General features: G+C 50.3%; 1 protein-coding gene across 13 annotated transcripts in view; it reads left to right on the top strand.

The window, feature by feature from the left end:
- TNS1 (tensin 1) overlaps positions 1-6,047 on the top strand; it is a 79,058-nt gene extending 73,011 nt beyond the window's left edge. For all 13 annotated transcript variants that reach the window (XM_064514765.1, XM_064514772.1, XM_064514764.1 and 10 more), the window contains one exon: positions 1,092-6,047. In XM_064514765.1, the coding sequence (XP_064370835.1) occupies positions 1,092-1,236 (145 nt within the window). In that variant the 3' untranslated portion in view covers positions 1,237-6,047. The remainder of the gene's footprint in view (positions 1-1,091) is intronic.
- Positions 6,048-16,189: the final 10,142 nt, after the last annotated feature.

Genomic DNA, 16,189 nt, shown 5'->3' with positions numbered 1-16,189 from the left:
CCTGGGGACTCAGTAAGCATCTTTTGGCCCCAAATTCCTGGTCAGAGCAGGTATGGACCACACTGAACTGGCCTCACTGGAGACCATCCCGGTGCTGTTAGTGGGACACTGGCTCATGGAACAGAACGGCAGGGTAGTATTAACCAGGTGTGAACCATGCAGTGCCATGATGACTCTGCTGGCTCTTCCCTTCCTTTCTTCCTTCTTTTCCTGAACCACGGGAGCACAGAGTTGCCAGCTGAGCCCAGTTCCAGGGGCTAATTCCCACTAATTTTAGCCATTATCTTAGTGAAGGGGTTTTTATTAGGATGCTCAGCTGCTGGGATATTTCCCCTGTCCAATTAGAAATGCCATGGCTGGGCCTGTCTCACATTCTGTTCCCCCGTATTTATAACTTGAGTTTGCACGTTCTAATTAAAAAAAGGATATTTTATTCCTTAAGGGAAGGACAGACAGGAATAACTGCATGGTTTCACCCAGCTCTGTGTGTGGCAGCACATGGGTCTGCTCTCTCCATGTCCCTGCATGGCCTTTCCAGTATTAGGAGATCTCCCTAGTGACTATCCCAGTGGCTGGCCAGTCACACCTCTGTGGTTTCACTCAAAGGGAGGCAGTGCTGTGATCATTTGGAAGGTCTCTTCTTGGGGACAACCTGGGGGAGGGTGATGGGAATGGTCAGAGCGAAGGAGCCAGGAAGGTTTGGTGGAGAGATGCTGGAAGGGAAATGCAGTGCTGGCCCTCAGAGCAACTGCAGCAAAGGGAAGGGTAGACTGGTCTTCATGCACGCTGTTTGTCAAGATGTCTCACATTGTGTCATGCGAGATGGAGGTTGAGAGGGTGAAGCTGGACTGGCCCATGCAGGAAGAGTCTGGTATTGCCCCTTGAGTGAGCAGAGCTGGCAGCCCATAAGATACCCCTAAGGAAGGGTTTTGGGCAGAGCCCTGGGGCAGAAAGGCTTGCAGACAGCTGCCCTGGGAGCCCCAGGCTCCCCATCAGGGATTGGAATTCCCCGTACTGCCAGCATCAGTCGCTGCGCCTCCCCGGGTTTGTTGCTGGGGACCTCTCTGAGCCTCTTGCCTTCTCCCACCCAGGCTCTTTGGTTTCGTGGCCAGGAAGCAAGGGAGCACCACGGACAATGTTTGCCACCTCTTTGCCGAGCTGGATCCGGACCAGCCAGCTGCAGCCATCGTCAACTTTGTCTCCCGGGTCATGCTTGGCTCCGGCCAGAAAAGATGAGCTGGTGCTCGCGGGTGATTCTTGAATTTTGGAGAAGGACTTGGAGCCGATCTGAGAAGGAGTGCAAGGAAGTGCATTGTGGGAGAGGGAAGTGAATCAGAGGGGGGAAAGGGTTGGAATTTTGGAGGAAAACAGCAAACAACAAAAAACACCAACAAAACTCCTAAGAACTTAACACAAACCAAACACACACATAAAGGAATGAAGACCACGCACCTATGTAACAGAGCCACAGAGTTGCGCCAAAGGGGGAAGGATGTGGATGCATGTCCCATCGCAGGGAAGGTGATCAAAGCGAAGCCAGCAGCGAGAGGTGCATCCCCAGCTTTTGGCATTGCGGTCCCGAGGCTGGACCAAGCAGTGATGTTCACTCTGGACTGAACGCGGGATTATGACTGACTTGTCATCTGGAAAAAAGAAGCCACCGGAAAACCCGCAAGAGAAGTTCCATCCTGACAGCTCCGTTTGCAAACGTCTGTTGCGTGTTTGAAACCACCCATAGGAAATAAAACCCTGCCGGCACGTAAGCACCTGCAGAACAACGGAGAAGATGCCCTTGGAAACCTTCCCTTGCCTGGATGCAGCAGAGGGTCCTCATGGGCCCCTGTGCTTCTCCCCAAACCTGCTCACTGCCTGGTGACTTGCTGGGGCACGTGAGGGCTTGGTCTCGAATCCTCTTGTGCCCTGGGAGTTTGGCCTTGGGCTGATTTCAGTTGCTAGCCCAGAACCCCGGCAGAGTCCAGGACTGGTCACAGGTGAGCGGTATGAGTCCGCACGGAGAGGGGTAATTGCAGCATTTCCACACACCTCTACAGGTGTGCTTGTGCTCAGCCACATGCCTGCCGCACGCGGCATCGTGTCCGGGGACTCCAGCCGCTCTGCGCCTGGGAGAAGGCAAATACACACCGGCAACTTTCTGGGTTGATCTAGAGTCACCTCCTGTCCTGCCTTCCCTTTTTCCCTCCTGTCACTAGTCCTCTTTGGCAGTTTTCTCCTGCGGCCTGTCACATTGTTCTCTTAACAATAAGAAAAGGAAAGAAAAATATTGTAATAATAATAATAATAATAATAATAATAATAGTGGATGCTGGCACAGGTGGGTTTTCTGTGCAAAGCAATGGACCCGTGGCTAGCCCTATCTCTCTCTTCAGAGATGTGCAAGCACTTTTTAAATTGCATGGACGTTCAGTTGCATGAAAGGCGAATGACTACAAGTAACTGAGGCGCTTTTTACATTTTATTTTGGAGGCCATGTTAAAAAAAAAAGGAAGAAAATTAAGGAAAAAAAAAAAGGACCTGCAGTCACTGGGCAGCTTTGGCTTGGTGGGGAGGTAACAGGTCCTCCGAGAGCCAGCCTGCTCGGCCTGTGCATCGCCCTGTAGTTGGCCCGCTGGAGGCTCACATCTCCGAAAGTACTGTCGTTTTGCAGTGACTTAGGTGCCGTCGGCTTTTCCCTTTGCTTCAGGAGGTTCGTGCGGGGTGAGAGGGGGTGAAGGGCAAGCAGAACAACCGTCCCCTGAGCTGTGGCACCGGGTCTAGTGGTGGGGGAGCCCGCAGAGGTCCCCAGCCCCATTGCAGTTCCCGGTAGGGTCTGGCTGGTGTTGGGGACGCAGGGAGCACAGAGTGTCCTGGTCACATGTGCAGGTCTGGGGGCAGGAGGAATAGTCTGGATGGAGCCACTGGGTTATTGAAAACAAGGGCTGAGCCCCCTGCTACAAGCATCCCCCACTTTGAAGCCCCCCGAGCTGGATGGGGATGGCTGTGCCACCAGCATCCCAACCTCCTGGTGTGCTGCGGCGGGTGCTGCAGATGCAGCAACCTAACGGATGGGCTCTGCATGGGGAGCAGGAGCCAGGCAAATGCAGAAGCCAAGAGCTGCTTCAGAGAAATCTTCAGTGCAAAGTGGCCCAGATAGGCTGTTGGGGGCAAAAATTCGAAACAGTACTACAGCCCTGCAGAGCCCCCCGGAGAGCTTGCCTCCCTCAGACCGCCCTGGCCTTGATAGCTATAATATATATATGGGCTATGCTGACAAAATATTGTAAGCTAATGAAATTTTAAGGAGGAAAAAAGGTTCAATTTACACTCCAAAAATATTTAGTTTTGCCATATTGCTTTCTGCGCATCATATCTCCCCCATTTTATCCGCCTCCCCTCCTTTCCCTGCCCTGGGGAAACACCTGCATGTTACGAGAAAATCAAGAGCTGGGAAAATGCGACCGGAGCAAACCTGCAGCTCTCGAGGAGGGTGAGCGACTTCGGCCCTTCCCGGGTGCAGGGCCCTCTGAGTCCTCCCCTTTCCCCTTTCGGCTCCCCCCGACCTGCTGCCGCTGGGAGCTGCAGAGCATGCGAGCGGCAGGCGCGGCGGGCGGGCATGCGTGTGACCGTGAGCGTGAGCGTGTGCATGTGCGTGTGCGTGTGCGAGAGAGCGAGCGAGTGGCGTGGGCGTGCGGAGGGGGCTTTCGTTGCTGGAGACTTGTTATAAGGCGTTGGATATGGAGTGGGGAGTTGGTTGCGAGACTGCGGCAAGATGGGGGGCATCTGGGGGGGGGCTTCCCCTCCTGCTGCTGCTCCCCATCCGCATGGATGTGAGGATCTTTTAATTTTGACGTTTCAAAAGCGATTCCCTCCTTCTGCGAAATTCAAGCAAGATGGAAAAAAGAAATCTCACCCGTAATCCCCTCACCCTGCCTTTAACCAATTAGAGAAACACTGTGTTTATAGATATATAAATATATATTTTTGAAAGTCTCTATTTTTCAGACTTCATTTTCTCACCGCTAAGAAAGAAAAGAGATGATAATAATGTAATTTTATTTTAATCTGCTGCCTCGGAAACCAGTGCTTGAAACTCCTATTCATTTTTTTTCTCTCCGTAAAATGAAGCAGAATAAAGCACCCCGGAGATGTCACGTATAAACCGACCACAGCAGATACATGCAGATAACATCACGCCTGCTTCGAGCTGTGACCCGCTCACAGCTTAAATACTAACTCACTAGGTGAAGACAGAGATTTAGACCACGTCCAAATCTTGAACACTAATAAAATCGTCCGACGATTATATATATATTTTTAACACAGAGCTAATCACCTTCCAGTGGCGTAGCCAGATGTTTGTCAGCTACCTTTAAAGGCACTTTTCTTCTTTTAGCTCCTTTTTTTAAGTTACATTATCATGTGTAACTACCCTTTCTGTCCCCAGTTCCCTGGAAGAGACCATCAGCTGGTGTTGAGGGATCGCTCAGGTCCCCGTGCCGACCGGGGCCCACAGGGACCTAGTACCATGTTGATATTTTTCTTTACGAAAGGGACAGAAAAGATTCTTTGGTTTTTCTTTGGTTTTAAATGCAGTCATGGTATTTGAGATTCGAGCTTGTGCGAGTTAAGCCCAGCGTATGTTTCGTTGTAATCACACTGCCGTTTTCAGCAGCCGGACGTTATCTCTCTCACACACACAAAGAACTCACATCCCTCATTCATGCACAAAGAACTGCATATATTCTTGCCAAAGATATCCTTAAAAACGCACTTTTCCCCACATATATATATATATATATATATATTTTTGTGTGTGTGTAAATTTATCGTATGTGCCCTTTTTATGTCGGTTCATTCTTCAGAGAACCCCTTTCCCACCCCTCTTCCCTTTGCTGTCGATTTTGCTACCGGAAATGCTCCCAATGGAGGTTTGTTTGCTGCATGTCCCAAAAAAGTGGGCGATCTGTCACAGAGCTGACCCTGGGGTGGGGGATCCTGTTAGCTGAGGACCAGCAAGGTGAGTGGTGCCTGGCCTTCTCTACGGCACGTGAGACATGGGATGCCCATTCACGGCATCTGCCTCCAGCTATGGCACCTGGAAACGATTTTGGGAAGCATCTGTGTCACTGTGTGCTGAGGGGATGTGCCGTGGACCCAAGCGGGTCCCAACTTCTCACAGTCTTTCATGTGGGCGAAAGCAGCGAAAGGGGGAACTCATTCCCCATTCATTTAGGCAGTCAAATTGTGCAAAACTCGGGGTTGCTCTGGATGCAACAGTTGCAGTGTGGATCTCCCACCCGTGAGTGCAGGGAGTGGTCGGGCTGGCCTTGGCCCCCTCTGCCAGCCCAGGGCCATGTGCCGGCTCGGCCCAGCCTCCCAGCGTTGATTTTCTCATCAAGTTTGAAAGACTGAACCAAAGGGCAAAGTGTGCTGGGGCTGAGCAAATTCCCACCCAGCAGGTCGGGTGGGGAAAGGAACCAGTTGCCCCAAAAACCTGGACAGCAGCAGCAGCAACAAAAAGCAAAACCTCCCCATTGGAGCAGGCAGGAAGGTCAGACAGCAAAGGAGCCCGCAGGGGCTTGTTTGATTTTGTTCGTTTGTTTTGCATATTGTGAGGTTGGTTTGGGGTTACTAATTTTTTTTCCTTAAAAAGGAAAAAAAAAAAAGGAAAAGGAAGCAACCCGATGTTTCTGTTGGTGGATCCTGTTCTGCCGTGTTACGCGTGTTATTTTTGTTGTTTTTGTTGCTTTGGGAACGTTACAGATTTATTTGCTAATCAGTGTTAATGAACAGTTTAAAACTTTTAGACTTTCCCATTTCTGTGTATTTATATAGATGGAAAAATACGTTATATTTTGTATCTTTGTGCCCATAATGTGGTCGCGTGTGTAAAGATGACTTCAGTCACACCATGTCCATGTGCGAATGTGACTCTGCTTTCGTCTTCCCCTTTGTACAGATGTCTGATTCTTTGCAGTTCATTGTATGGCTTTATAAAATGGTAAAAACAAAAATCAGTTATATAAAATATACTGTTGCTTGGAATGCCAGCTTGGTGTCTGGATCGCTGGAATTGTTTCTTGAAATTTAAGGGAGCGCAGGAATAAATGCTCTGTTCTTTTTGCACAGGGAAAAACCCGCCGGGTGCCGTGTTTTCTCCAGGCTGTCTTTTCCCGGCAGCAGATTCGGGGCCCCAGGACAGATGCATGGGGTGGGCGTGGGAAGAAGTAAGGGTTGCTCGGCTTGTTGTCAGCCTGGGACCGCAGCTTGTGTTCACCAGATGGCTGTTAACCAAAGAGCTCAGCAGCTTCCTATGTGGCTCCAGCTCTGGTTTTGTCCTTGGTTTAGCAGGCCGGGGATCTCTCCTGCTTGCTGTGCCCCTTGCAAGGACCAGGAGCTCTTCAAATCCTGCTGCTCGGTCCCAGTTTGCCTTTACGCGCCGAAGGGGCGTGAGTGGGCATGAGTGGACGATGCCCCCCGGGCAAACCCCGTCCTGCAGAGCTGGGGACTGTGGCTGTCCCCATCCCTTTTCTCTCTCTGGCCCTGATGTCTGAGTGGTGCCACCTGCCCAGCCCTGGACACCTCCCAGGAGCCCGTCTTTCCCTCTGCCAGGGAATGGGATGGGGCTGATGGCGACAGGGGGTCTTTCGTCTTTGCAGGAGCGCTGCTCCCGTTCACCCCCTTCTCAGCGCCCTTCGGAGCTGTCCCACTCCCCGGTGCCCAGCAAAACAAAACAGCTCCCCCTGAAGCTTCAGCCCTGCTTTTCCTACTGCTCACAGAGCAATTCCCAGCATCTGTCAGAGCCCTCAGCCCCCAGCTCTCTGGCTCTGCTCCTTCCCCTCCTTGCTGAGTTGGTGGCCAAGACCTGGCCCCCGGGATGGACTGAGTTTAATTATACGAGAAATATCAGCCAGAGCAGCGGCAGTTTCCCTGGCGCCAGCGCTGCTGCAGCTCAGAGGCTCAGAGCTTCTCTTGGGAGCTGAGAGCACTAAAAATACCTCCTGCCTTTCTCTAAAATAGCTTCAGGGCGAGGAGCGGGTAGAGGGGGCTGCTTGCAAGGGTACCCCATGCTGACACCAGCCGCCTGCCTGTTCCCAGCACGCCAGCACAGCTGGGAGCCGCTCAGCCGACTCTCTCGGGTCTCCCCTCGGCGGAGAGCAGAGGTGGCAAGTGGCTGGTGAGGTGGCAGGGCACAGACAAGACCATTTTGTCAAGAGCCAGAAACTGCTGTGCATTTCCTTCCTTCCCCCCTGTCCCCTCCCCAGCCTTTTCTGCAGTTAATTCCCCATTTCCTTTCCAAAATTCCTTGGGAGCTTCTGGTTTGTGTTTGTCCTCGACATGTTCTTATCTGCCACTTGCTTTCCCTTGCTGGGTTTCACAGCACAGGCGTTTTGGGTTGGGTTTTCCCTCTTTGCAGCTTGCTGCTGTCTCCAGGCCAGGCTGCAGCTCTGGTGTGACCATCAGCAGGCATTGGAGTGTCAGGTCCCACTGGCCTCATGCTGGGAAACTTCGTCTCCCTATTGCATCTCCCCATGCCTATCAAGTCCCCTCTTTCAGGTTCCTAAATCAGGGATTTTCTTCTAAATTCAGCCCCTGCTCAGGAGGGCTCTGGGCCACCCAGGGAGTATTTCTTGTGGGGCTGTGAAAGGCAGTGAAGTTTCTCACTCTCACTCCTCTCTGCCTTCAGCCTCCCAAAGAAAGAGGTGTGCACACTGTTAGGCAGAAAAGCAGCCAGGAAATTATGAGTTGGGATTGGGGTGCAAAGCCTATATGGAGGCCAAATCTTTCTAACTGATCTGCTTGCAAATGTGGCCAGGCTCAAAGCAACCTTTCTTAAACAGATTTTAAAGGCAGCAAACACAGGCCCTGTGAACCCGCTGGGTTACTGGGTTACAGAACGCTGCTGGCAGCCCCACAGATAAGGGCTACCAGGAAAGCCAGCCCCCAAGTCCAGGGGCAGCCCAGGAAGAGGGGGTGCTCCTGGGGAGAAACGCCTGGAAGTGGGTCTGTTACCCCTGCCAGCATCACTTTCCATTGACTAAACTGGAAATAGCTCTGAGATCTGGAGCGAAACCAGAGTCATTGTGGTGGGGATGGGGCAATTTCTTCTCCTTCCACTTTTCCTCTCTCCCAAGCTTCTCAGCAGTGCTGGGCCTCCCTCATAAATGTCTCCAAGAGGACAGAAAGCATGATACAACCTGGCTTTTCCCAAGCCAGGCATGGCCAGTAGCCACACAGCCTCCCCAGGCCAGAAAGGACTCGGTATGGGCAACACCCCCACTGGGGCTGGGGGCAAATTCTGACCATAGCTTCACCCTATTTGGCAAATGGTGGCCCTGTCCCCTATCTCGCTGCAGCCACTGAAGCCAAACCACTCCAATCACAAATTACCTGTCAGTCCACATTAGACCCTTTGCCACAGGAAAACAGAGCACCGAGGCTGAGGTATTCACCCTCTTGGATCCAACTGATGCCTTCTAAACACCTGCATCCCATTTCCCAGACTAGTTTAGGAGCTGCAGTGTCATGGGCAGGAGGAATTAGGATGTGAATCAAAAAACAAGGGGTGTAAGTCACTCAAGCCTGTTGTAAAGTTTGATCCTTGTTCCTCTCAGGCTTGCAGAAATGAAGGTGAGGTGGGTGTGCTGAGCAAACTACTGCCAGCCACACATGCGCACACACATATACACCCCTGCGCATATGCACCACACCTGCCCTGGCACAAACGTGTGTCAGCTTGCTTTCTGGCACAGGCTCTCTGACATGCATGTACACGAGTTCCCATGGGGAGGACAGTGCATGCGTGAGTGGTGGTGCCTTCCTGTAGGTGGCAAACCCCACTGTGGCATCCAGGATGTTGATGCTGAATTACCGCATTACCCTGAGCTGCTTGGCCACTGTGTGTCAGTGAAACCCCGGCCCACTGGTGAAGGGAGCACAGGCCATTTGCTCAGGAGCCTTGGGCTCCTCTGGACATGCAGAGAAGGTCTGAGCAGCACAGCAGTCTGTTAGGCCTCCCTAACACGCTGTTCAGGGGTTTTAGAAGTGAAAGACAGGGGTCAATCAGCTTCTCTTCTCTGGGCCCAGCAGCCTCCCTTGGAGCTCCCCCTCAGCCCTTCCCTGGGTGGGGGATGGAGGTGATTGCAGGGGACACATCCATCCCAGCACAGCCTGGAGAAGCCTGTTATAGGGCTGATGGTGAGCAAAGCCTTCCCAGAAACAGCCTTAGGGGCTTCATTGCTGCCTTGGGCAGATGTTTCTGTGTGGAGAGGAATGGCAATGTGCAGTGCATGGCGTGGGTGCTTTGGATAGAAAAGGCTTTTCTATCCATAATGGGCAATGTGATCCTCAGGGATGATGTCCCTGGGGAGGGAGTGGAGCTGAATCCCTGCATGTGTTCAAGGGCAGGGAACAGGGGGGCTGAGTGAGTCTCTTCTTGGAGCAGGGACAAATTGTCCTGTCCTGTCCCTCAAATTGGGCTGTCCTCCTGCCTTGTGAGGATCTGGCTCCATCTACAGGGATGTGCCTCTGAGTGATTGAGGCCTTGGACTGATGCACCCCCAAATCAGTCTGGGCAGGAGGTAATGTCTCCCTGCCTGCAGCCAGCTTCTGCTGTGGCTCCTCTCCTGCAATGCACCTCTGAGTCATACTCCTTCTGCTCTGCAATGTGGGGATAAGCGCAGATGCAAGTAGGTCTGTATTTTGCTGAGATACAGCAGCTTAGAGCCTGCCCCACAGCTGCAGAACCTGGGGGAAAGGGAGGAGGAAGAAATGGATCTCAGCCTTCCTTCCTGCCCTTCTCATTCCTACGTGAGGCTCAGGCAGTGTCCAGCAGAAACAGACCTGCTGTTCATCTCCAGTCAAAAGCAAGCCTTCTCTGCATGTCACCAGGGGCTTGACATTTCAGCAGGTGGTCCCAGCAAGAAATTTCCAGACAATGGAAAGGAAAAGACAGTTTCATCCCAAAATAGGGGTTATCCTTTTGGACTCCAAGATCCCTCTTCTCCATGTCTCTGCCTTCCAGATGGAAGGGACAGAGGCAGGTGTTTCTTTCCTGGTGATTCCGGGACAGCAGTATGGCTTTGTCGGGACCACTGCATGGCACAGTTAGTCTTCTGTTCACTCCGGCAAGGGATGCACCAAGAACCGCCTCTGGAAAGGTGGATGGGTTGCAAATCGCCCAGTACACTGCATCTCCTGAAAGAGTCTGACACCTCCCGTGCTTTGGCTGGGCTTGTCAGCAATGGATGCTCACTTATCCCCTGGGCAGTCACACCTAGGAGGGAATCTGACCTGCAACAGCAAAGCAAAAAGAAAAATGTGGCAGAGATGCGTCTCCTTGTGGTGATCCTTGTCCTCCCCGGTGCACTGTAAGGAGACAACGTTAGAGCTATCAGCCTTGGCACGTCCTTTGTTGCAGCTTTCTGGTGGTGGTGGTGATAGGGTCCTGCTGTGCTACTTGAGTCAGGGCAACATGTGTGTGGGATGTGTGCCAGACGGTTGGGTCAATCCCCTGAGAGGGCAGGTGTGAAACACACATGCACACATGTATTCTTTCATACATGTGTATTCACCATGGGACGAAAATGCCCCCCTGATCTTTTTTCTCCCATTCCTGTTAACCTCAAACTCCAGTGCTATCTTCTCTTTTTCTTCCCCCTAGCCCCTCGGAAAAAAAAAAGAAAGAAAAAAGAAAAAGAGAAGGTGAGGAAAGCAACATTTGCAAGCTCATTGTTTTAAGCCTCCAACAACTGGATAAAATAAATAACCAGTGAACAGCTTCTCGTGACTGTGCACAGAGCCCTTGCCAGAAGAGCTGGGCTCTAATGAAAACAGTATGTGGGAGGGGAGATTGCATTTGAATCAAAGCAATGATCTCTCAGCTCTAGTGTAGCAGAGTGCTTCTGGGATGCACTGTATTTGCTCAAGAGAGCTGTGGAGGGGAGGAGCAAAGTGGTTTAATGATGAAGCTGGGTGCCCAGACACTTTGCTATCTTTGCTGTCTGTGGGGAAGTTTGTGTGAAAGAAATCTTTCTAAATATGAGATGCTTAGCAAATGTGTTAGACTTATTCCCAAAGAGAATTGATCAGTCTAATGTTCCTGTTTTGGCTTTACTGAGACCTCAGTTTTTCCAGTGCTGACGGGTGTCTTTGTCTAGCTACTGTCACCCCTCCCTGCTCTCCAGCTGGGAGAGCAGGGAGGAAACATTCACTCACCATCCTCTGGTTCACCCACCTGGTCCCTCTAGAGTTTTACTGCAGTTTTGGAAGGCCTCTGAGAGATGACTGCATGGATTATGTGCCCAGAGCGATTTCCAGAATGCCACAGCTCTGCCTGCGTCTGGCTCTTCATGTGCATTTACGGCCCTTGGAGACTTATGGCCACAGACGTCTCAACTGACACTAGAAAATCAGGTTCACTCCTACCAGCTTTGCCTTGTGCTCTTCAGCTTCCCATGGATCCCATATACTCACTTGGGAGGGTAAAAAGGGGGTCCCTGACCACCATTTGGTTAACACTGTCCCCTGCATGCCTGTCCCTGTCCCTTGTTTCTGGTACCTTAGGAAAGATGCTTCTCTTGCTCCTTAGCTGGAGGAAAGGCTGTTTGTGGAGACAGCAGTCTCCCTGGGAGCACCGGAAAGGTTTGTAGGACATGCTTGGGATGCCTAGGACATGTGGAGCAGCCAAGCTGACCTTTTGGCCTCATGCCACCTGGTAAGACATGAGGAGAATCAGGAACGTATGCCAAGGTCCTATTTTAAAGCAGCCCCCCTTGGACCCTTTGACATGGATAGCCATGGAGATAGGGTTTCGCATGTCTTTATATTCCATGTGAGAGAAACCTCAGCCTTGCTCAAGAAGGCTGCTATCAGCCTCAGCCAGCTGAGATGCAAGCAATAGCTGTCCTTCATTCCCAAGGGCCCCCCTGCTCTCACCTCAGCTGGTGCAGAGGAAGATCCTGTACCCTCTAGTTGCCATCCAGTGAGGAGAAAGTGCTCGTCTCCCAGCTTTTGCAGGAACCTGGTACTTATTCCTAAGTTTCCTCCTCTTCACACCACTGGGAAATAGGGAGACAGCCCCTCTTTAGACACTTTGGAAACTGCCACACTAGGGAAGGGAAAATGACTGTGTAGGATATGGGGCATGAACTCAGGGACCCTAACCATCAGGCCACCCTGCCTTGCAAATCCTCTCTGAGGTCAGTGCTCTGCTATCTCATGGCTGCTGTCTCCCTCAACCTCATTTCAACCAAGCCTCATTTCAGAGCTGCCAGATCTTAGGGAACAAAGGTGGAGGTGCTGCAGGGTTTGGTAATGCAAGTCCCAAGACAAAGCTGGTGCTCTGAGCTCTTGTGGCTGCTTCCTTCTGCCCCCTTACCATTGTTCTCCCATGCATTTCCTCCCTTTTTTGGTGTCTCTGGAGGTCCTGACCCTGACACTGAACCTAAAGAGTTATGTTTGTCCACCTGTGGTAGCAAGAGCCAAGCTCAGCGCTGGCAGTGGGAAGTCAACTTTGGAAAGGAGGCTGCCACAGAAAGACTGATGGCTTCTCCTGTCTCCCCCTTAATTTGTTGTGGGAGACCTTTTATTATTCAAGGCAGAAAACTGTGTGCATGTAAGACCCTCTGCTCTGGATCTTGTCTTCCTTGTGGCCCGAGAAGAGGCTGTTTCCTAGCATTGTGGTCTTGTACCACTAGAGGTCAGCCGGTCCCTACCGATGGGATTGCTAAAAGCAAGAGAAAAGAGCAGCAGGCCAAATATGATTTGAAATAGCTTGGCTGATTGAGCCTTGTGTATGTATATGTGAAAGATACTTCCTCTCATATTGACATTTCTCCCGGCTCCAGGCCAGCTTTCCAGGCTTGGTGCTGCTCCTCTTATAGATTGGTGTATTTGACACGCTAGAAGAACGTCAGGTCTTTAAGGGCAGGGAAGTGTTGGAATAGCTGGAGTGCCAGCTTTTCCTGGAAAAAAAAGGGTTCAGGCAGACAGCTGGTGCTCACAGAGCTCTGACAGCCTCAGGGGCCAGCCCCAGGGATTGGCAAGATGAAGAGAAACTGTCTCAGCCTTATGGAGACAAGTCTCAGCACTGGTTGTGCTCCCCTACTGCTTGGTGACCCACAGGGACTGATGACTTCTCGTCATGCCCTCAGGATCTTGCACTGAGTGTGGAACCTCTATAACCAGCCAGGTTTGGGTCCCAGCCTCTCTCAGTACAATTGCGATTAAGAATTCACATCATGGAAACATCCGCAGGCTTTGATGAAGATCCAGCTCCTGCTTTGATCAGTTCTGTCCATCCGTAGGGTAAGGAGAAAGGCTGGCTGGGCACACCTTGCAGCTGGGTTGAATTCTCTCTCTTGCTGGCGAGGGCACTGGAGAAGGCAGGTTACAATTAAACTGCATGTATTATTTGGAGTCCTTCTTCAGTTCAGCGAAACCGTAAACAGCAGCTGATATGTCTGCTGTGAACATTGCATTAACTGGACAGTGAAGGACAGGAGCTTTGATACACCAGCTGCTCCCCCTGCCACAGGGATCTGAAACCACCCTTTGTGCAGCTCTCCTGCCTGGCTGGCTTGCACGATCCCGGCTCTTCTTGTAGGCCCTCTATCCAAACACCATGTGAGATAAGCCCAACGCAGCTGGTTTGCTTTGGGAGAGCCAAGGATTAAACTGTGCTGAGGCAGAAATCATGCCAGCAATACCACTAGTCGCTTCTTGTGCCAGGACTCAGACATCCTCTGAGCTTATTGGAGATGGGCTATAGGCAGAGCTGTAGGCAGCCCCAGACTCACACTGCTTTGCTTGCCTGGACACACCAGTCTTTCTCACTGTTTTTAAAAATTCAAGGACCCTCTCTCCTTTCTGCAACATGACCCCCAAATGTCTACTGAAGAGCTTTTGCGTATTGCTTGCCCACAGCTGGACTCAGCTCTGAGAAGTCCTATTTCACTTTTATTTCTTCACAGGTTGTTTGCTTGTGTATATGAGGTGGTATTTGTCTCAGTCATTGGTTTCCCGGTTGTCTTGCAAGATGTTACACACCAGCAGTGGCCATGAACCACAGGTTGATGATGAGCCCATGGGGTGATTTATCATCAGATTTTTCAGGTCTCAGAGAATTTTTGGAAGGGGAATGTAGTTCCCTAATTTTCCTGTCTAAGTTTTAAGTCCCTGAGGGAGTGAACTCCTCAGATGATGTGCCTGAATTCCCTGGGTAGCAGTCGGACTTGATTCCCTCCAGATGCTCTCTAAATGGCCTTCAGATGTCTCTCCTTTAGAACAGCATGGTACCTAACACCCAGTTCGGTGCGTGGCTCAGACAGGCTTCTCCCCAGCAGCCGATTCCAAGAACTCAGCAATCCAGCGGCTTCTTCTGAAGTCGCCAGGCTTTTAGTCCTGCCAAACTTTCTCCAAGGAGATGGTGATGACAGAGTTCACTTTACAGGAGTGGAGAAGCAAGCCTACCTCCAAGTGTGGTCCCTGCCAGCTACGGAGAAGTGGGTGAAAGAAACAGCAAAGCCCTGGAAAATCAGACCTCTGCACATGTCATGACCATCCCAGGAACAGAGGAAGCTCACTGGGCAGAAGTCAGCCTTCTGCTCCTGGGCTCAGCTCTTGAATTTAAAAGGGGCTGAGACTTAGCTGGTTTGAACTCAGTATCTCAGTTCTTCCATTTGTTACCTAAAGGAGGCCAATTTTTGTAACTTTTGGGAACTCATTTCATGTAATCATAACCCTACGGTACAACAGAAAAAATACTTTAAATAAATACCGACGTGTTTTGTGACACAAAAACCAGATACAGTGTATGGAAAATATAACCTCCTTCCATCTGGAAATGGCCTGGGATTATCTACTTGTTCTTGTAACTCATTTTCTACATGTCTCTGCTTCAAGGGTGATTTACTGCAAACATCTCTGTGTTCCCTTGCTGTATTGATTCATAAGAAATCCTTTCACAATGAAATCATATTTTCCATGCACCAAAAAAAAAAAGGCAGATAGAAGATGAAGAATATTATTGTAACAGGAGAATGGTTGGGACAAAGAAAGCTTATAATTTTGTAAACAGAGGTTGGGAGGAGGCTTTTGGGATTGAGTTTCTGGGCAGCAAGTCAGAGGGTTTTTCTCTTCTTATTTTTAAGTCTCTACTGGCAATTTCAACAACCCAGAAAGAAATAAATACAAACATTTTCCCCCTCCTGCCTCCCCAGTACAGCTCTGATAGCTCTATTAGCAGAATTGAGACTTTGATGAAGGATGAGCCCAGGAACCTTGCTATCTTGGACAAATGTTTAAAACTTAATGGTCTTGTCCCACTGCTGACAACTTGCCAGAGAGGATTTAGCAAGATGCTATCTTCTACTGCTGAATGTTTAAGTGACCAAAGCCAAGGGATTTCATGACAAAAATGCAATGGTGTCACCCATCCTTGGAGGCAAAGAGGAGGTGAGGCAAGCACTTTCCAGCTAAAATGAAAGTTTTTGATTTACTTCAAATTGTCTTTTTTTTTTTCCATTGGAAAAAAATTCCTGTCCCATTAGTCACAGTGAGTAACTGGGGGGAGGGTGTGATGGTGGTGGAAAGCAATGACATTTGGCTAAGAAAAACAGTTTATAGTATTTACAAATACTTAGCAAAGCAGGTGATTACTGTTGTTTTGCTCTCTAAAACCATTCTCTTTTGGATAACCCAACATTTTTTGTGGAACAATCAGAAAAAACGTGCAGGAAATTGTGAATTTTTTTTTTTTGCTATTTTTGTCTGGTTCTGCAATTGCCAACAATGACCAGTTTGGTTTCTAAACATTGCCACTTTGCTGGGATAGCTTATTGGGAAGGCATGTGTGGAACTGCTCCTCCTGAGGGAACTGTTCTGTGTTGCCTGTGAATCTTCAGCTTCAACCTGTTCTGGCATCAAGGAAAATGAGAGAGAGAGAAACCATCAAGCAGCTTCTAGGATGCTCCATGCAGTTCACCTGGAACCGATTTTCAGGAGACCCATCCTTCATCTGATGTAAATCAACATAGCTCCATGCTCTTTTCTTGGTTGGGGTGTTTTGCAGAAGTCTTTTATTTGGGTAGGGAAAAGATCTGCTTGTTATAGAAGGTCTTTCTGGGCCCATTGTTCTGCCTGCACCTCCTGAGGCTGTGTCCTACAGAAGGGTTGGAGATAGTTATGAGCT

The sequence above is a fragment of the Dromaius novaehollandiae genome, chromosome 7, assembly GCF_036370855.1.
Source record: "Dromaius novaehollandiae isolate bDroNov1 chromosome 7, bDroNov1.hap1, whole genome shotgun sequence".
Lineage (NCBI taxonomy): Eukaryota > Metazoa > Chordata > Aves > Casuariiformes > Dromaiidae > Dromaius > Dromaius novaehollandiae.
The sequence above is the reverse complement of the archived record's forward strand: the minus strand, read 5'-3'. Positions and strand labels throughout refer to the sequence as shown.